Genomic DNA, 21350 nt, shown 5'->3' with positions numbered 1-21350 from the left:
GGCGGCAGGACCCGGGATGGGGACACGAGAAGGATGTCGGGCTGTGACACACGGTCTACAGTTTTGGTGTCACCACCGCTCTGGCCAAGAGGGCTCAGGCAAGGCTGTCAACCACCCCTCAGAGGGGTGGTTAGAGGAGGCTGGACATGGAGGACACAACATGTCTGCTCACTCGCCCTTTAGACCTGGGCCCCCAGGTAGGAGATGCCCAGGCTGGAAGACCGGCTACAGATCTCATGCCAGACACAGAGAGGAGCCCAGGGATGTGTCTGGGTTCTGGCTAGTGACTGATCACTTTCATCTACCACGTGGGCCTAATATTGGCTGTGACACTGCCTGGAGACCCCACAGTTAACAGCATAATGCACGTGTGACATGGGTCTGAGGCCTCTGGCTGTACCACAAGAGCTTGTCTGCTCAGCTCCCAAACACAGGCCATACCCCCTGATGCTCAACTGTGGGAACAGAGGAAGTGACGTCTTCCGGAGCTTGTCTGGTCAAGCCAGACGTGTGGAGACCTGGCTGTACAGGGTCGCATGTGCCCATCTTGCCCTCCCTGTGCTGCATTCACTGACCACACCCACTGGAGGTGGCCCTCACCAGCTGGAGCAGGACTGCTGAGGGCCTCAGACAGCAGCTGGCCAGACTCAGTTCTGCCTGGCACGGGGCAGTGGAAGAGGGGACACAGATGCCCTCACTCCTCTGCAGCCAAACCTCCCTTCCTGCCCCCCCCAACCTTGACCGTGTCCTCCACCAGGGTCCATGGGAGAATGCGTGGTTTCACGGCCCTTCCTGCCGAGCAAGGGCCGCCCTCCCTGGCCCCACGCCGCTGACCTTGATGAGGATTTGCAGGTCCTCCAGGTCTTTGCCGTCCCACTTGTCAAAAGGCTCCAGGAGCTGCAGACGCTGGCTGGTGGGACTCACGTCCACCCGCTGCCCGCTGCTGTCCTTAGGGGGGTGCTGGTAGGTGTCCTGTCCGGGATCGAACTCCTGCAGCAGGGGACAGGGCACGTTGGGTGCCAACCCCTCGGCCCCCATTCGGAAAGGCTCTCACGGAAGGCAAGCTCCCCCGAGCACCAAGCCGCTCTCTCCCGGTGAACACGGCCGCTTCACTCTCACAAACAGTGAGCGTCCCTCCTGGGCAAGAAGTGTCTCAGCCACGCAGCAGCCCTGAGGCCCAGGCCGAGGCGGGCGTGCAGGACAGGCGGCAGTGGTGGTGCCTGCTCACCGCTCGGGGAAGCTCATCTGCGTCTGGAGCCTCCAGCTTGAACTTCTTGCCATCCTTGCCCGTCAAGAAGTCAGTATCTGGGTTGAACTTGAGGGTGCCAGCAATGGCCAGAGCTGTGACAATCTGGAATGGAGGCGGCCGGTTTGTCAGTTAGCACCAGACTCCATTCCCGTTCCTCCACCTCAGCAGAGACCAAAACTGAGATGGAGCCCAGGAAATTTCCAGATTCTCCACAGACCACTCTTCCCCTCAGAGGCGGGAGCTACAGGAATCTCCCTGGGACCAGGGCCACTGGCCCGCAGGGGACTCATGAACCCAAGGGTAATCTGGCCTCTACCACCCCCACTGGGGCCTGACCTCAGAGGCCCCTCGACCAGGGTCAGCGCTGGACCCAGAGAGGCCGGAAATGCGGCTGCAATGAAAATGTTCCTTAATGGGAACTGAAAACATGGAAAGGGCCATTTCTTCACAAAAGTATTTCTGGAACACTCATTTAAAAAACCAAGTTACGAAAGACTGGCCAAGTGCGGACAACCACTGAGTGTGTGGAGCCCGCGGCTCATCGTGGCAGCACGGCCTCCCTCCCGGCTCAGGGACGGCGCGTGCACCTCCTGCGCTGCTCCTGGGCCGCCGACAGGACCCCGGGGCACAGAGGAGGTGAGTGACAGGGTCAGGCCCACGGGGCTGGGTGGAGGTAGGGCTGCCTTCTGTCCCCGGTGGTGATTCTAAAGCTCCTGCTCACGATCGCCCCTGTGCTAAATGAGACCTCAGACTCCCGGGACTGAGGGGAGCCAGGCAGGGGGCACCAAGGGAGCTTGATGCCTGGGGCCAGCAAGGCTTGCGGCTCTTGGTTTCTGCCCTGACAATCCCCTGCCCTGCGATGCCAAGCCTCCCTCAGCAGCCCTGCGGGGTCAGACGGCCTTCCCCAGTGCCCCTACTCCCCTGACCGGCCAGCAGCAGGGCCCCGAGAGGCCGTCCCAGCTTAGGGCTGGGCCTGGCAGACTCTCACCTCAGGGGATGTGACGAAGGCGTGGGTCTCGGGGTTCGCATCGTTGCGGCCTGTGAAGTTCCTGTTGTAGGAGGTGACGATGGTGTTCTTCTCCCCCTTCTTGATGTCCTTTCTGCCAGGTCGGAGGCGACAGAGTTAGGGATGTCTGGCCTTGTCACCTGGCCCATCCTGCCTAGCTCATGGCAGAGGAGGGGCAACTGGAAAGACCCTGCAAGGGTCACCTCTTCCCAGAACTCACACACACACAGCAAGAGGGAACCTCGGGCATCACTGAGGTTTCCTTGAGACCACACGTAAGACAGAGGCCAGACCACGGCCAGAGTCTCCTGACCCGGGCACTGCTTCCTCTCAAGAGGCTGCATCAGAGGTCACCACTGTGTGCACTACGATGAGGCCCCCCTGGCTTCTTCCTGCCACCCCAGGCTCTGTCCAGGTGGCCACTCAGTGCTGCTGGGGGCTCTTCCTCTTTACTTCCAGCCCAACTTTCCAGTCCTTCCTGGAAATGTCTTCTAATGTGCAACAGCCCCAAAGCTAAAGGCCTTGGGCTGAGAGTTTTCACTTCAATGACATCTCCCCTCAACATCTGGGGCTCTGTACCCCAGGACATAAAGGGCCGTCCTATTAAAATCGTGCTTCTCACCTGTCCCACTGGCCAATGCAGGGGCCACAGGCATTGGCCAGGACGACGCCACCCACGTCCCTCAGGATCTGTGCCTGCAGCAGGGACAGAGGACAGCGAGTTGTCAGGGGCAGGCTGGCAGCTGATGGGAAAGAGTGGTTCAGCAGCCTGAGGGACGAAGAGCTGATGGGAACCCGGGGACCTGTACCAGCCCCTGCCTACAAGCCTGCGGTTTGTTCTGCCCTGAAGCCACGTTCCTCAGCAGTGGGGTGGGGGAGCCGGGGGCGGGATGCGTGGGCACTCACGTAGCCGTCCCGCTCAATGGTGGCGCGGATCTGCTCAGAGCCTGGCGTGATGGTGAACTGGGACTTGCACTTGAGTCCATGAGCCAGCGCCTGCTTGGCCACAGCAGCTGAGCGCCCCATGTCCTCGTAGCTGGAGTTGGTACAGCTGCCGATCAGACCTGGTGCATCATGGGTGGTGAGTCCGGGAGTGAGGAGGAGAGAGTGACCAGAGCTCTCCACCTGACCGCAAATGATCCAGGTCTGGTCAAGAGTTCACCAACTCTGCTTCCAACAGAGACATGTTGAAAGCAGACTACCTAGCTGTCTAAGAGTAAAGGATAAGCTCCTCTTGACCCAGCCATTTAAGGGAAGAGGATGTGGCCAGTGAACACGACACTGAACACGCGTGGAAGCAGTACAAGCCACCCTTACAGTAACACAGTCTGCATGTGTATGCACATCAGCAGGCCCACGATGAAGCACTTACATGACTGCTGCTGGGTGAGGGCCTATAGGCCAATTTTCTTCTCTTATACTTTGTAGTATTCTCTGGCTTTCTAGTTGGTTTATAATCAGGGGGAAAAGAATTCTTTTTAAAAAGTCCATCATAGGGCTTCCCTGGTGGCGCAGTGGTTGAGAATCCGCCTGCCGATGCAGGGGACACGGGTTCGTGCCCCAGTCTGGGAAGATCCCACATGCCGCGGAGCGGCTGGGCCCATGAGTCATGGCCGCTGAGCCTGCGCGTCTGGAGCCTGTGCTCCGCAATGGGAGAGGCCCACGTACCACAAAAAAAAAAAAAAAAAAAAAAAAAAAAAGTCCATCATAGTGGGCTTCCCTGGTAGCACAGTGGTTAAGAATCCGCTTGCCGATGCAGGGGACGCGGGTTCGAGCCCTGGTCCGGGAAGATTCCAGGACCAGGAATCTTAGTTGCGGAGCAACTAAGCTCGTGCACCACAACTACTGAGCCTGTGCTCTAGAGCCCACGAGCCACAACTACTGAAGCCCGCGCGCCACAACCACTGAAGCCCGCGCGCCACAACCACTAAGGCCCGCGCGCCTAGAGCCCGTGCTCCACAATAAGAGAAGCCACTGCAATGAGAAGCCCACACACCGCAACGAAGAGTAGCCCCTGCTCGCCGCAAGGAGAGAAAAGGCCGCACGCAGCAACGAAGACCCAATGCAGCCAAATAAGTAAACTAATTAAATAAATAAATTAGAAAAAAGAAAGTCTATCACAGTTATTCAAAGTCAGTAAAGACTGGATGACCTCACACTGTATACAGACAGAGACAGTCTCTCTCACCAGCTCAGCAATTTAGTTTCTAATTTTAAGCTACCGAAGATTTGTTTTTCTTTGCTTCAGCTCATGAGGCTGAACACCGTGCAGCACTCCATGCCAGGCACCCTGGAGTCCAGCTCTTGCCACACATTAGCTCGTCCCACTTCCCAGCAATTTAACAGGGAAGTACAGTATCACCCCCGTTTTACACCTGGGGCACCGAGGCACAGGAGGTGAAGTGATGTGCTCAGTCACCAGCTGTGAAGTGGCAGAGTCAGATTCACACCCAGGCCACCTGGGTCCACGTGCTTCACAGCCACACTAAACTGACGACAGTGACACCATGCCAGCGTGTCCGTATATGTAAAGCATGTAAAGTAAAATCAGTCGTCATGGTTGGTAAGAGGAAGTGTTTGTAAAACAGAAAATTACACACATCAGTATATGCATGTACACAGAAATACAGTATTCCCGTCAAAGGGCTTCTAGAGCTGGTTCTGGCTGAGATGAGGGGTGTTTTAAAACTCTTCTTATTTGTCAATATTCTCTACACTGATATATATTTCTTTTCTTTTTTTTGAAGATTTTCTTTTTCTTTTAGGTTCCATATATATGTGTTAGCATACGGTATTTGTTTTTCTCTTTCTGACTTACTTCACTCTGTATGACAGACTCTATGAAGATTTTCTTGATGTGGACCATTTTTGAAGTCTTTACTGAATTTGTTACAATATTGCTTCTGTTTTATGTTTTGTTTTTTTGGCCGCGAGACATGTGAGATCTTGGCTCCCCATTCAGGGATCAGACCCGCACCCTCTGCACTGGAAGGTAAAGTCTTAACCACTGGACCACCAGGAAATTCCTCTATTTCTTTTATACCAAGAAAAAGTAATTTCTTTAAAAAGCCATAAGGAAAAAACCAACTACTTCAGAAAGTGCCTGGTCTATTCAGGAAGGGCCCCGTGGTGGTAAGCACAGGCGACAGCCCACGGCCTGGGCGGACCGCTGGCCCTGAGGCAGGGGGCGGGGGCGGCTCACCTACTCGGATGTCCAGGGGCCACCCCTCCTTCTCTGCCACACTGCCCACTTCTGCCACGGGGTGAGCCAGGTCGGGGGTGAAGGGCCCATTGATGTGCGGCTTCAGCTGAGGAAGGAAAGGCACGGGGAGGGGACCCAGCTTGGCACGTGGACAGCCTCTCCTCTTCCGAGGCAGCCTCGCTCCCGCTCACCAAGTCACAGTGGGCCTGGGAGGCCAACTACTGTTCTCACGGCTCAAACCTCAACCCAGGAAACGCCCGAGCAACAGGCCCCGTACGTGCCCCAGCTCCTGAGATCTCTCCAACCCCGCGAGGCTCGTCATGTCCAGCCTGCAGACGGCAGAGCGCCTGCCTTGCCCAAGGTCACATAGCTCGGCGACAGCAGAAGCATGGGCTGAATCAAGGTTGCCAGCGTCCTAAGCCCGTTACCTCCCATACTATGGTGCTTTTGGAATCGTAAGGCCAGACGCTTTACACGTGACGATGCGTATCAATCAACGTGAAGCACTTACGAAGCGCCTGGAACACAGTGAGCTCTCAATAATGTCAGCAACTGTTATTACGTGGATTAGCTCATTCAGCTCCCATGGCTGCCTCGGGTTTCACACACCGTGAAGTGAGGCCCACAGTGCTTGAGTGACTTGCCCAAGGTCACAGTCAAGACGTGAACTCATGCAGGCTGGCTTCAGGGCCTAAACCCGTGGCTGCTGGGCTCTGCTGCCGCTGCCCCTCCAGACTGCCCTTTCTCTGGCCTTCCAAACGCCACCCTGGCCTACAGGTGTCAGGGTGCCAGGCTCAGGCTCGGGAATCTTGGGCTTTGCCCTCTGAACTCTCCCAACTCTAGGGCAAAATCTTGGCTTCTCCTAAAGCTGCGGTGGGGGCCAACTGAACGTTTCTGAATCACCAGCTACAGCCACCTCCACTCTCCCCTTGGCCATACAGCCTTCCGGCTGCCCCTCCCACCCCACTGATTCAGGCAGCAGTTTACAGGGACACTGGGGAACCAAAAGCCCAAGAGCCCTGCTGGGTGTGCAGCCAGGGTCCTGCTCTGGCTCTCCCCAGGGCCCACCAGAAGTCCCCAGACAGGGCCTGAACCCCCCACCCTCAGAAACTCCTGGAACCAACTCCCTTCCTCACCTCGCTGAGGTTAATTTCAATCAGTTGGTCATAATGGCAGCCAGGGTCAGGTACCAAGTGATCCTTGAATTCATCAGCAAGGGTGGCAATGTCTGAAATCAACAAGGAAGGGAGACTGAAGCATGTAAAACAGAAATTGGCCATGAGACTCCACCCACCCACCCACCCACCCACCCATATGAACCACAGTTACCCGGCACCTGTCAAACACCAGGCCCTGGACACTGACTGGGCAAACAAAGGAACAAAACAGCACAGCACAGGACACAGTTCCTGCCCTCGAGGAGCTCATGTCTAGCGAAGGAGCTATCAGTGAGCTGGAAGTCACAACGTAATACAACAGAGGCACACAGGAACACGGGGACACGGGAGAAATAGTGACTGAGGCTCAGAGTCAGGGAAGGCTTCCTGGAGAGGAGAAGCACTGAGTTTTTAAAGAAGGAGAAGTTACCTGATAATAAAAGTGAGGGAAGGGCCTTTCAGGTAGGGCTCCATGTGCGGAGAGCTTGGGAACAAAGTGACAAACTCCCCCACAGGCCCCGGCCTCTGGCTCCACCAATCACCCTCGCTCACCTCCCTTCAGAGGCTCCAACAATTCCTCCCCCAGGACCCATTTCCATCTCTGGGTTTCAAAGAAGCCAAGCTAGAACCTCAAGGAAGTTGGTGAGGGAGGCCTACAAAGTGGTTCTTGTTGCAGACGTTTGTCCTCCTCCCCCTGCTAGGGCAGGAATTACAAACAGAAGCAGATCCATGTCATTTCCAGAGCCTCCCAGAGAGGGCACCAGGGACCAGGCCAAGAAGAACCGGAATTCAGACACCCTTTCAGGGGAAACTGAATTCCAATCCTGAGGCAGGGATGTCTCACACTCAGATGCCAGACCCACTGAGAAGCTGATGAGAGCCACAGACACCCCACTCAGGAACAGTAACACACATAACCTCTCACAGACCGTCAGAGGCTTCTCGGAGCCTCTGAAGCCAGTCCGGAGACACCAGGCTTAGGACTTGGGACGCCCACTGGCTCACCTGCCCGGCCTGTCTTGCTCAGGTACTTCTTCATCCTGTGGTTGTAAGGAAACACCGAAGTGGTGGCCCCAATTTCTGCACCCATGTTGCAGATTGTCGCCATGCCTGTAGAGAAACAGAGCCCATGGGGCTGGCTGTGCAGCTAGGCGAGGGTCCCCCACACCTGCTAGAGGTGCACACACATCTTCACGCAGGGGAGCTGGCATCATTTCTTCCCTCACTCTCACTGCCCCTGTGGCCCAGGGTTAAAATGAGGCCCAGTGAAGAGAGGCCATGGGGTCAGAGCTCAGTGTCCCGGCTCTCAGGGTGGCTGCTGGGTAGAGTGAAGGGGACACAAGATTCAGCTCCTACAAGCCAGGTTCCAGTTCTAGGCCTGGCTGTCCCGCTCAGCAGACTAGACAGCCCCCATGTAATGAACGCTGACCTGGCCAGACCACCAAGTTGTTACTGCGTCCATTTGCAGGTGAGGGAACCGGCTCAGAGAGGCCCAAGGTCATGCCACAGAGCAAATGCGGTGCGGCCTGCAGGTCTCGGTCTGACTGCCTGGTGTGCAGGCCTGCACTGTTTCAGCTACAACACAGTGGAAATGTTTCTGGGTCCACGGTTTTCCAGCAATAAGACTGGACCAAAGACCGCCCACAGAACTGGAGAGGCTACAGATGCCCTGACTATCAGGACTCCAGCCTCATGGGGCTGCTGGGACATGGGTCTGGGCTTGTTGCCAACTTCCTAACTGAGCTGTCCAACAGTAGTAAGGGCTACTTATAAGAGTGAGCCCTGAATCACTGGAGGGACACAAGGGCCAGCTGAACTGTAGCTCTGTGGGGCTGCTGTGGAGCTGAGGCAGGCCCCTAGGGAAGTCTGGACTGAACCATCTCTAAGGTTCATTCCAAGTCTACCTGGATTTCCGAGGGCCCAGGCACTGGGGCCAGATCACCAGGAGTGATGAGTAGGAAGGGGCTGGCTCCCACCTGGTCTTGGAGGCTAGTAGGTGACGGTCTCTAATCCAAAGGAAGAGAGTGAGGTTCCAACTCCAGCCAAGGGAAGATGTGAGGATGCGGCTGCTTTGAGACAGAAGCCCTGGCTCTGATTCCCCTTCCCACCACCACCTCCACCCTCTGTAGGTTCTTCTTCTGGACCACCCAAGGCAGCCCAGGGCCACAGCCAAGTTGGCTCAGCCCCTAACTCTGTGTGGCCACAGGGAAGTTACCTGCCGTCCTTGAGGGGCCCCAGTCTCTTGTTTAATGAGGGACCTGGACTAGACAATGAGGTCTCCCCTTGACCTCTAAGTGTCCATCCCAAGTCCCCAAACTGACTGGGCAGACCCTCAGGGGAAGGCCATTCACTGCTTCCACGGCTCAACTACGGGCCCCACTGGGCCCAGCACAGGCTGAGAGCCATGTCACGCGGCTGCCTTCCTCACCAGTGCAGGAGATGGAGTCTACGCCGGGGCCGTGGTACTCCACGATCGCGCCCGTGCCGCCTTTTACTGTGAGGATGCCCGCCACCTTGAGGATCACGTCTTTGGGCGACGTCCAACCGGACAGCGAGCCCGTCAGCTTCACACCGATCACCTGAGTAGGTGGGGCAAGAGAGCAGTTACAGGCCTGTGTATCGTGCGCCATGTTCCAACCAGGAATCTACCTGCTGGAATTCAGCTTATTTATCCCTGCCTCCTTCCCAAGGAGATCTGAGCCTGACCTAGTCTCTCATCCCTTTCAGGTCCCACATCTCCCATTCACCCCCACCAACCACCCCTCTGCTGTCACCCCAAAATGAGCCCTTCCCTACCCCTCACCTTGGGGCACTTCAGCTCCCAGGGGATCCCAGCCATGACGTCCACCGCATCAGCGCCCCCAACTCCAATGCAGATGCCCCCCAGGCCACCACCATTGGGGGTGTGGGAATCAGTGCCAATCAGAAGTACCCCAGGGTATGCATAGTTTTCCAGAATGATCTGAAAAAGAATCCAAGATCTTAAGCTTAAAAGCCCTCAGGAGACAATGGAGGTAGGGCTCCAAAGGGGTTTGCAAGACTGCCCTCTACCGACACTGGGCCGGGCCACTGGGCCATTCCCAGGCACCCTTCCAGGATGGGGCCTCTCCAGTGTGGCCTGGACGAGCCAGAGACCTGAGAGACCGGCGACCTGGGCTCACAAACTGCTCTGACAGTTCCTGACTGTATGACCTGGGCTTGTCAGTGCCTCTCTGCACCTCAGTTTCCTCATTTGTTAAGAACGGCCACACCACCTTGACCCCAGGATTGTGGCGAGAACCAGATGAACTGGGTACAAGAGTGTGTCGTGTGACAGGCCTGGGGACAAGTGCTGACCCCTGAAAGGTGTCCCCTACAACCCCCCCTGCCTCACGTGGTGGACACGTGGAGTGTGATTCTCTGGCTTCTCAACAGGGCAATGTTTCATGGCCTGGCTCCAGCACCCACAAGAAGTACCGGGACTCCTACGGGAGCACAGGCCAGGAGTTTTTCCACCACTGAACTAAAAAGAAGTATAGGCAACACCTCCCTAGCCTCAGTGGCCTGGAGGTGGCTCTGAGAACAGAAGCGGCTTGCTTAAGGAGGAGGATGACGTGCCGCGTCACCTCTCCGAGTTCCGTGTTCCCTTCCTCGAGGCGCTCCTCCTAGCTGGGAGCTAGGGGCTGGCGGTGAGCATTGCCCCCCAGGACATTTAAAGGAGCTACGGGCGCAGCTACCCCAGTGCAGCCCGGCCCACCATCCTGACAGCCGAGGTGCTGGACACGCTGAGGCTGCAGCGGGGCTGCTTGAGGAAACCGCGGCCAAAGGGCGCTGCCTGGGTCTGCCGTCTGGCCGCACCACCTACCAGTAGTCGCTTCACCCCTCTAAGCCTCGGCTTCCCATCTGTAAAAAGTAGCTGGTGACAGTGCCCCCCGCACTGGATCACTGTGAGCACTCGACAGGAACATGTCCGTCGCGCTGTAATAGTGCCCGAGAGAGGCATCATTGCTTATTATTTTACAGCAAGGTCCTTCACCTGAGGCTCTGCTGTTCACTGTCAGAGGCGATTATGGCCCAACACACACACAGGGATGTTGGGGAGGATACATGAGATCAGAGGTGCGAAACGCTCTATGAACCGTCGGGACAGACGGCGTGGTGGGTAGTCTCCCCAGAATATTACAGAAACCCCAGGGCCTCTGCCTCAGGCTAGGCATCTGCTCAGCAGACTCAGCAAGGGTCGAGGGGTCTCGCCTCTTGGGAACATAGAAAGTTAGAAGACCTGGTTCCTTCTCCAGAAACGAGGCAGCTGGCTGGGAGGACAGGCCAACACGGAAGAAATCCCCAACAAAGAACAACTGCTGGAGAGAGTGCCCTTTAACTGCTTCATTTCGCCAGCCCTCCTTTCCTCGGCCACATACAAAGAGTTACAACTAGTGAATCTCTAAAGCTCCTCAAGGTGGAAGAAGTCTGATCCATGAAGACCAGACACACAGAATTCAGTGTGGTCACACCACGCAGACTGTCAGTGTGGTCCACGTCCAGAAGGGAGTGCTCAGTGCAGACCCGAGGACTGCAGAAAGCGTCACAAAGAAGCTGGTTGTGACAGTGACCTCAGTTGGTCGGCTGCATACAGTTAGGCAGACGGGGTGGTGCAGAAGTGTATTTTTAGGCCGGACTAACATCTAGAACAGAAAACTAGAAACTCAGCCATCTATCTGCCTGACACATGTAGCCTGAGGACTCATTCTATGCTGACCTGGCACCGGACCCAGAGCTACAGAGGAATAAACAAGCCATAGTCCCTGTCCCCACAGGGCACACTCGGCACACAGTGTGGCCACAACGTGAAGGGTCCCACAGGATCACAAGATCCCCGATGCTGGGCACCGGAGGGCCAGGACTTCACAGAGGTGACCGGAAAGCACAACTGTGGAGGAGGACGGGTCTGCCAGGGGACTCGGGGCAGAGGGAGAGGGATTAGGGTTTAATCGGGACACGGCAGATTAAAGCTGCCTGCTGTCGAGGGGGAGAGGAAAGAAAAGCTGCACACAGATCGCCCGGCTCTTGGGAACTTTCTTTTTTTTTTTTTTTTTTTTTGAGGTACGGGGGCCTCTCACTGCTGTGGCCTCTCCCGTTGCGGAGCACAGGCTCAGCGGCCATGGCTCACGGGCCCAGCCGCTCCGCGGCACGTGGGATCTTCCCGGACCGGGGCACGAACCCGTGTCCCCTGCATTGGCAGGCAGACTCCCAACCACTGCGCCACCAGGGAAGCCCAGGAACTTTCTTTTTAAAGAAACGTATCAGGCTGTTCACCGAGCTGGGGGCCAGTGGCAGGTGTGAGCCGCCATCACTCACGACCCCAAACTCTGGCCCAGAAACTGCCAAAACAGCCTCAGCATTTGTACTAAGGTGGAATGGAGGACACTTGGATTGGGGTCCCCTTGACGACAAAAGGCCGAGGTTGGATCCACCTGACTCCCTCGCCCTGCTGCTGAGAGAGGCTTTCTGGCCCCTGCAGACCAATGTGACATGCCATAGCCGGGGAGCCCCTTCCTGGCAAGGGCGATGGTTTGAAAGGGCAGAGCAGTGATCTGTGGCTCTGGTTTCAGAGTGGGGCAGTGCTGGGAACCCATGCAGGGTCCGATTACAGCCTGACTCAGCTCATCTTGAAGGAAGGCCTGGAAGTGAGCCCTGGGATGGAGGTGGGGAGAAAGGTCACCTTGAGAAGGTACAAAGAGGCAGGTTTCACATACAGGATGGATGGCAAATGGACACAAACCAGCACACACCCCACAAACCAGTCAGAAGCCCTGAACACACACACACACACACACACACACACACACACACACACACACACACACACACACACACACACACACACACACACACACACACGCGACAGAACTGCCTATCAAGAGAAAATCCATCCTTGGGAGAGAACTCCTGACTGATGTGGCCATGTGACCTTTGGTCCCTCCGCCCTCCAGGACACCAGCAACGGCCAAAAGACTCCAAGGAGCACCCCGTGCACTGAGAGGGGAAGAGCTCCCAGTGTGATGGGAGACCATAAAGCAGCACAGCAGTGTGGGGCGCTGGCTCCAGGGCCAGGCTGCCTGGATGCAAAGCTGGCTCCACAGTCGGCCAACTGGGTGCCCCTGGGCAAGGAGATTAACTTCTCCGTGCCTCAGTTTCCTCATCTGTAAGGTGTGGACAATAAAACCACCAATCTCATAGGGTCATGGCGAGCACCCAGTAAGTTACTATCTGCAGAGTGCCTCGCACACGGAATGCGCTCATCAAGTGTTAGCTATCCACGCAACAAGGTATAACGCTTGTGGAAAAAAGCAAAACAAAAAACAATACAATACCATAAAGCTTAGAAGAAGGTGTAGCACAAAACATATCAACCTTAAAAGGCTGGTCAGAAGGGACTATTTTAATTTCTCACACAGAGAGGGAGAATGTATAACTTGACACAGTGAAAATTAATTTTAGGGACTTCCCTGGTGGCGCAGTGGTTAAGAATCCGCCTGCCAATGCAGGGGACTTGGGTTCGAGCCCTGGTCTGGGAAGATCCCACATGCCACGGACCAACTAAGCCCGTGCGCCACAACGACTGAGCCTGTGCTCTAGAGCCCACGAGCCACAACTACTGAGCCCGCATGCCACAACTAATGAAGCCTGCATGCCTAGAGCCCATGCTCCGCAACAAGAAGCCACTGCAATGAGAAGCCGGCGCACTGCAATGAAGAGTATCCCCTGCTCGCCATAACTAGAGAAAGCCCGCGTGCAGCAACGAAGACCCAACTCGGCCAAAAGATAATTAATTAATTAATTAATTAATTTTGAAAAAAGAAAATTCAATTTAAAGTGAAAGCAGAGGAGTCTAAGGGCTGATGAAAATGTCATCCACTTGCCCGCCTGAGCCCCGGGCTCCCACAGGCCTGGAGGTGCTCCCTGGTTCCCAAAGGGCAGCCTGTTCCCCTGTGCACCCACAAAGGCAGGCCAGGCCCTGCTTTACCTGGTGAATGATTCCAGAGCCAGGCCTCCAGAAGCCCACGCCGTACTTGGCACCTGCAGTTGCCAGGAAATTATACACTTCCTGGTTTATGTCCTATTGAGACAAATCAATAACCAGGGCATTAGTAACACAGTTTGCTCATGCCTTCCCCCCTCCCCCTCCCCTCCTCTCTGACTCTGAAATGCTGGCACTGTGAAGACAGGCCCTCTCCTAGAGGCCGTCTACAAATAATTCCAAAAGGGCTTGGATGCTGGCCCATAGTCTCAGCTGGCAGGCCCAGGAGAGAGACCAGGGAACAGAGACAAAGCCCAGTTCTGTGACACCTGGCCAGGGAGTGGGTCCAAAACAAATCCCTTCCCTGCCCTGGGTCTCAGTTTCCTTATTTGTAGAAGGGTCCCTCTGGCACTCAAGTCCTCAGCCAAGGCCAGCAGTGAGGGGGAAGCATGGGACTACAGGACTAACTGGGACATGGTGTGGGGGAGGGGAACTGTCAAAGGGAAGCAGTGGGACAGAGAGGACAGCCCAGTCCCACCACGCCTCACGTTGGGTGTTGTTTCTCCACTGGAGCCTCGGATGCCTCACCTGTCATCCCGGCTGACATTTGCTGAATGCCCACTACGGAAACGGCACCACGCTAAACATCCTCACAACCCAGGGGAAGTGCTGTCACCAAGCCCATTTTACAGATGCAAAAACAGAAACTCAGAGGTAAAATAACTTGTTGGAGATCCCAGGGTTAAGCAGAGGAGCCAGTGTTTGAATCCAGGCCTGTCCAACCACAGAGCTGAGCGCTACGTTGTAACAGAAATAAGGCTGCCTCCCTTACAGAGACTGCGTCTCCGAACACCTAGGCCGCTGTCTGGCACGTGGCAGGTGCTCAGCACTTGGTAATACGTTTGACGGGCCCCAAATGAAAGACTGTCAAATGGACCATGTTCTGAACAAACAAAACAAAAAAACAGGATGGTACCCACTATACCTATAATTCAGAGACAACTTCCTCGGGGGGGAAGGGAAGGCTTCCCACAACATGGATGTGAGGCCAGAGTTAATCTGGAAGACATGGCATGTCCCTGGATAGGTGAGACGCCAGGGACTAAAGGGATGGGACCACAGCGGACAGCACAGAGCCGCAAAGGAGGAAGTAGGAATAGAGACCTGCTAGCCTCTGGGTGTGGGACAGCCGTGCTCCAAGGCAGAGGAGGGACTCACTGTGGGCTCCGCTGGGCCCTCCCTAAAACAATCTCGATACCGTGCAGCCCCCTTCATTTAAACTCCAGACCAACCCTGCATCCTTCTGAGGGCCCCTGTAGTTCCCCCAAGTGAAAGAATGGCAGACAAAGGACTCAGGTCCCCACAGCAGTCTCTTTCTGATTAATAATTAATATAGTGGGTTTTTCGTTTATAAATCAGTCACTTGTAAAATTGGTACCAAGGGCAGGAGGCAGCTGGTTGTGTGGATGCATTTGCTCGTGTGTTTGCGTGTGGGAGGAGAGGCAGCATGGCGGCCAGAGTGGTGTGGCAGAGTCTCGACCGGAACTCAGCCTAGATACTTCTCCGGTGGTCTGTGTGACCCTGGACAGGTCACTCTGCCTCTCTGAACTCCAACCAGAGGGACCCTTTACAAACACATGTAAATCTGACCATCTCCCTCTCCTGCGCAAACCCCTCAGCGACTCCTAGGAGGGCACCCACAGTCCTCACGGCCCTGCCTGTACCTTCCCCCACCCATCTCAGAGATCCAGGCCCACAGGCCCCCTTCCAGCTCCACAAACGTACCAGGTTTCTTCCTCCTCAAGGTCTTTAGGTCGTCTATTCTGTCTAGAACATTCTTGCTTATCTGTTCATGTCTCAGCTTACATGTTACACCCTCAAAAGAGGCTGTCCCTTCCCCGCCAAAGTCTAAATTAGACATCTTTCTTACACGTTCAGAGTTCCACACTCTCCCAAATTGGCAGTTACCAATTTGTGTGATTGTTTAGCTTCTGTCTCCCTACTGGACGCTAAGATCCATGAGGGCAGAAGGCAGAGCCCCGGTCCGTCATGTTCACACTGAGTCCCAGCACCTAGCACAGTGCCTGGCACATAATTAATGTTCAATGAACATTTGCTAAATAAATGAGGGAACGGGTCCTGAAATCCTATGATTCTGTGAATCTCATCTCCAGAAGGTAGATTTTAAAACTATAAAGTAAGGGGAGGGCCAGACCCTGAGGGTGGTGGCCCTGCTGCAGGCAGTCATTCACCCCTAGGGCTGAAGAGGACCCAGTTCCCAGCACTGAAGGATCCCCTGTGATGTTACCAGTTACCACCACCGCTGCTAACATGGAAACCACCAGCCAGAAGGCTGGGCTCTGTCAGCGGAGTGGAGCCGCTGTGCCACCAGCACACAAACGAGCGGGCCAAGGTAGGAAGAAGGGGCTTGAATGGGAAAGCTGCCCTGCGCGTTTCCCATGCGTCTGAGAGGCTCCCTGAGCCGTGCTGACCCCGGGAGCCGAAGCACTTTCAATTGCGCGCTCTGCTCTGTGCCCAGGCGGGCTGCAGCCCTGCCAGCATTCAGCTCCTGCCAACGGCCCCCCAAGAGCAGTGCCCACTTCCATTGCGAGGGACGGGGAGAGGGGTGGGTAGGGTGGAGGCCCAGAGCTGGGAGAGACCTGCTGTTGCCAAGAGTAGACACACACAAAGGCACCACAAGCAGAGCCTGGAGGAAGGAGCACAAATTTGGTTTCATAAGAGTGAGAGGAATCCCAGGGGAAAACTCCCGTGTGGCATCCAGCCCCTTCTACCTCGTTAAGCAAAACTCACAGAAGCAAGCCCACAAAGGGGGTCAATCAGTAAGAGGGCCCTGAGTGGGAGATGGGATAGGGTCTGGTCCTAACCTCGCCCCCATGCAGTTGTGGGACTTGATGCAAGCGCCTTGGCCGTCTCAAATTTACCAACAGCGACACTATTCGCCTACCTCCCTGACAAGGTCCCCAGGGGCCAGGCGAGAGCGTGAGTGATCACGCGTGATGGTGGCGGCAAGGGAACTTTAAAGTCCCTTCTCCAGAGCAAGTGGCGGTAGGTATCAGAATCCAACATCTGCATCACCTTTCTTATAAAGTATTCTGTTTTATTACAGAAAAAGGACCTGAAAAGAATACCTTGAGTATGGTAAGATTAAGGATGATTTTTGTTTTCTTTAGGTTTTCTCAGTATTTTCTAACAGCTTCACAAAGGGTAAATGGTATTTTTCAAAGTAGAAGAGAGCAAAAATAAATTAAAAAAAAAAAAAAAAAGACAAAATCAGAGAGTCCATCAGAATTTGGGGGTAAGGCCCTAGTTCAAGGGTTTTGTCTCTCGTCCCACGTCACACCCACCGGCCCCCTCCAAACCCCTGCCACGCCACCTTCAGCTCACCTTGGCCCGACGCAGGTCTTTCTCACCCCCGAGCTGGGCCTCGATCAGATGGTCACAGTGGATGGTGGACGGCACAGCCACCTTGGGCAGCCCGCTGCTGATGAACTGCAGCATGGCCATCTGGGCCGTGGCGTCCTGCATGGCCACGCGGTCAGGCCGCAGCCGCAGGTAGCTCTTGCCTCGCTCGATCTCCTGGTGAGCCGGGTCATCCAGGTGTCCATACACGATCTTCTCTGAGAGGGTCAGAGGCCGGTTCAACCTGGCGGGAGGAGGGAGGGATGACCTGGGACCAGCTGCGCGATCCTGTCCGCCACAGCCATTCCCTCTCCGCACACACGGCGGGCAGGGAGAGGGGACCCTGCGCCCCACGAGGGTGGAGACGAATCGGTGCTGCTCACTGTGGTGGCTCCAGCTCACGGCACAGCGCCTGGCACTCGCTAGGTCCAAAACCACTTGATGGATGACAACATCACAAGAGGCGGCAGTGTTTTTTTTTTCCCCGAAGTATATTTGCTTTTCCAGCATATTAATTGCTATTATCTGACGAGCACCTATTCCATGTATGTCTCATCTTTTAATCCTTACTGTATCCTTGTCATTTAGTAAAACAACCAAGAGGTAACAGAGACCCAGCAGAGTGATGTTCAAAGCTCAAGTTCGCAGCCAGAGTCTCACCTTGGACGCTCTACTTCTGTCCGTGGCCATCTCCCCCGTGCACTCAGTCCCACTGAGACACAGAGACTCTGCACCAGCACCCCTCACCCAACCAGCCTCACGCTCTGCCCACAACCCTCCGCCTCAGGTGCTAGAGGCCTTGCTGCCCTATTCCGCTAAAGCCTTTCCCGCTGGTTCCACTCGCTCTCACCCCGTGAAGTCAGGCGTGGCTGTCAGCTCTCAAGAACAGAAGCTGCCTCTGGCCTCTCACGAGCCCCTCTTGCTAGACCGTTTCCTCGTCAGAGCCCCTGGGGAGGTGCCACCCCCCCGCCAGGACTCAGCTGCCTCCTCAGCACAGCCCCCACCCCGCGCAGACCGAGCTGGGCTCGGGCCAACTCTCCACCCGCACCTTGAGGCTCCCTGCTGCTGCCGGCCGCTGCAGCACAGCTGCCACCCCATGTGCCTGGACCTCACACTCTGCCTTCCGCCGTTCTCAAAGCTTAGGCCAAACCTGAAGGCTCCTCGGGAGGGGCACAATTCCACTCACATCCAATGAGCCACAAAAAGTATCTATATGGGACGAGGAATCAGAGGCTCTGGGGTTAGACCTGACCCTAGTACTAAACCCCCCGTGTAACCAGGTAAGCCACTGCCCCTCCCAGAGAGCTCCCAGTCCGTCTCTGAAGTCCAGGGCTCATACTGGAAAGAGATAACAGATAGCACTTATATAGTGCATACTTGTTTTTAAACAGCTTTATTGAGATATAATTGGTGTGTAATTAACTGCACATATTTAAAGTATACAACTGGTAAGGGTTTTTTTGTTTTGTTTTGTTTTTGCGTTACGCGGGCCTCTCACTGTTGTGGCCTCTCCCGTTGCGGAGCACAGGCTCCGGACGCGCAGGCTCAGCGGCCATGGCTCACGGGCCCAGCCGCTCCGCGGCATGTGGGACCTTCCCGGACCGGGGCACGAACCCGCATCCCCTGCATCGGCAGGCGGACTCTCAACCACTCGCCACCAGGGAAGCCCAACTGGTAAGTTTTGACATATGAATAAACCTGTGAAATCATCATCGCAGTCAAGATAATGAACACATCCATCACCCAAAAGTCTCCTTGTCCCCTTTTACAATCCCTCCCTCCTGCCCCCACCCCCAAGCAACCACCGATCTGCTTTCGGTCATTATAGTTTTATCTTAGCACTTACTTTTAGCCCCGAGCACTCTGATGTAGGTAACTCACTTTATCCTCACAGCACAGAGGAGCAAACCAAAGCACAGTGAGGTGCAGTAACTTGACCCCCCCTGGTCATGAGCTAGTGAGTGAGTGGAAGAGCTGGAATGCAAGGAGCCGTCGTGGCTTTATACTGTCTCTCAATAACATCTGGAAACTCAGAAGGGGCCCGGCCTGCAGTGAAGTGCTCAATTACTATCATTACTGCTATTGCCAATACAACTCCGCTGGGAAAGCAGAGAAATGTCCTTCTGCTGGTCTGGGTTCTAGCCCCTCACTCCCAAGTTTACCTATAACGCCTTGAGAGCAAGAGTTTCCCAGGGTGCTGGCCCTGTGGGAAACAGCAGAGCAACTGGCAATTCTAAAAATCTCTCGGTTCTGCTGTCATGAGAACCTTGAATAAAAATAGCACTGGCCTGAAGTACAGCCTGCCCCCTTCTTGTGGCAGCATCTCCAAGGCTGGGGTACAGGCAGTGACTCACTGCACAGCCCCTCCTTCTGTATCCAGGGGAGGTGAAAAACAGCACGTGAGCTTTAAAACCAAAGACCTTGACAGCAAATGCCTGAAGTTGTATAAAAAAGCCTGACAATGACAAAAGCCTAAGGACGAGTTCATCATCACATTTCCTTGAGGATTAACTGAGGATGGCAAAATGGGTCCTCTATGTCCATCTGTCCCCCCACTTCACTGGATGACAGAGACCCAGTTCCCAGGAACAGGATCAGGCCCCTCTGTCACAGGGTGGAGGAATTGTCCCCCTGCAAATCTCCTGGCCCTATAAAACACTCTCACATCTATTTTAATCCACTAGCATCTTTTTAAAACAGCCTCACTTCTGCCTTCTTTCTCAATGGAAGGGTTTCTCAACTATGGCACGACTGACAGTTTGGGCCAGACGATTCTTTAGTGTGGAGGCTGTCTTCTGCACTGTAGGATGTGTGACAGTTTTCTTGGCCTCTACCCACTAGGTAACAGTAAACCCCACCCCACCCCAGGTTATGACAACCTACAATGTCTCTAGACATTGCTAAATTCCCCTAGGGGATAAAATCGACCCTTCACCCCACCTCCAGGGAGAACCACTCTTCTATGGCAACAATGAAAATGGAACATCTCTTGTCTGCACTAATCTGGAAAATGCTAAAAGTTACTGATTGGACTTTTCTGGTTAGTGCAGAGTTGGAATAAGAAGGCAAAGGAAAAATTTTAGGGGGAGGGTTAATTTTGCTGATAAATATTAAAACCAAAGGGCAGTTTTTTGATTAATTTTTTTAAAGCAAAGACAAAATGGTGAACACTTTTTTGTCAAGTTATCTCAAAGCAAGCTTCTATGTTAACTCTCCTTCTAAGCATGATAAAGAGCAGGGAGGAAGTGTTTTGCAGACTAAAGCAAAATCTATTATTTTCCCACTGAGCTGTGATCTGAGAGCTCTAAGAATAAATCGTTTTCTGGGGAAAAAGTATTTGTATAACGTTGCACAGTGATGAGGACAGTGGTTTCAACCCTGACTACACATTAGAACCAGCTGGGAAACGGGCCAGCGCTTCTCACATTTTGCTGTGCACTCCAGTCACCTGGGGCTCCTGTTAAAACTGCAGACTCTGACTCAGTGGGTCTGGGTGAGGCCTGAGGTTCTAACCAACTCCCAGCGCTGCTTGTTGGTGCCGAGGCTGCTGATCCGCGGGCCACGTTTTGAGCAGCAAGGCCTACACCACCTGCGTCAGAGGAACATCCTTGACGTACACGAAGAGGGCTGTACTACAATTAGGTGATGCCACGTTGCAGGCTACTGGAGATAAAGGCTACGATAGTCCCTCACCTGTAAAACTGAAGTGAGGATACCAGTAAAAAGCAAGCAAAGTGGCAACAGAGAGCAAGTGTGGGACAGTGGCCACAGCACTGGACACCAGGTCCCATCACTCACTCACAGTGCGGCTTTGTCCACCTGAGCCCATTCGTCAGCTGTTAATGGGGACACTGTGTACTCATACTGGTTCTCTCGTACTCCCAGGGCCGTGTCACCAGATAGGCAAGCGCACAGCTCTGTCTGCAGTCATTCAAGTTTCAGGAGCAGTGCTGGTTGGCGCTACCAGCCCCCACTCCTCATCCTCTTGTGGCATCTTATTCAGCCCTCCTGTGCCAGCATCTAGCCCAGAACCTGGCACACAGAACAGCAGTGCAAAGACAGCTGCCATTTTACCAAATGAGCAAAGAGAGGTCCAGAAAAAAATATGCTCAAGATCCCGCCTGAGCTTCCTTCTGAGTCTCAAGGCTGAGCTCTCCCCTGGGCTTATGCACTGAAGAGGAAATATATGTATTTCTGAAGTCACCGGGCCCGGCAGATCCCAGAGAAATGGCCCAGGGCTAGTCGTCTGTCCTGAAAAGGGTGGGTGAAAGGTTCAGCCCACAGCACCGAAGAGTGCCTGAGACCTTCCCTAGGGC

The 21350-nt window shown here is 54.7% G+C and overlaps 1 protein-coding gene across 1 annotated transcript in view; it reads right to left on the bottom strand.

Moving 5' to 3' along the window:
- Positions 1-21350, bottom strand: part of ACO2 (aconitase 2) — a 56283-nt gene that overhangs the window by 2533 nt on the left and 32400 nt on the right. Inside the window, exons 3-14 of the mRNA XM_059081048.2 lie at positions 17020-17278; positions 13621-13713; positions 9418-9576; positions 9043-9193; positions 7620-7724; positions 6594-6685; positions 5458-5563; positions 3162-3319; positions 2878-2951; positions 2238-2349; positions 1229-1351; positions 835-990 (exon numbers count right to left, since the gene is read on the bottom strand). Coding sequence (XP_058937031.2) covers positions 835-990; positions 1229-1351; positions 2238-2349; positions 2878-2951; positions 3162-3319; positions 5458-5563; positions 6594-6685; positions 7620-7724; positions 9043-9193; positions 9418-9576; positions 13621-13713; positions 17020-17278 — 1588 coding nt within the window. The remainder of the gene's footprint in view (positions 1-834; positions 991-1228; positions 1352-2237; positions 2350-2877; positions 2952-3161; positions 3320-5457; positions 5564-6593; positions 6686-7619; positions 7725-9042; positions 9194-9417; positions 9577-13620; positions 13714-17019; positions 17279-21350) is intronic.

This window comes from Kogia breviceps, chromosome 12, assembly GCF_026419965.1.
Source record: "Kogia breviceps isolate mKogBre1 chromosome 12, mKogBre1 haplotype 1, whole genome shotgun sequence".
Lineage (NCBI taxonomy): Eukaryota > Metazoa > Chordata > Mammalia > Artiodactyla > Physeteridae > Kogia > Kogia breviceps.
This window is presented reverse-complemented; position numbering and strand designations above follow the sequence as displayed.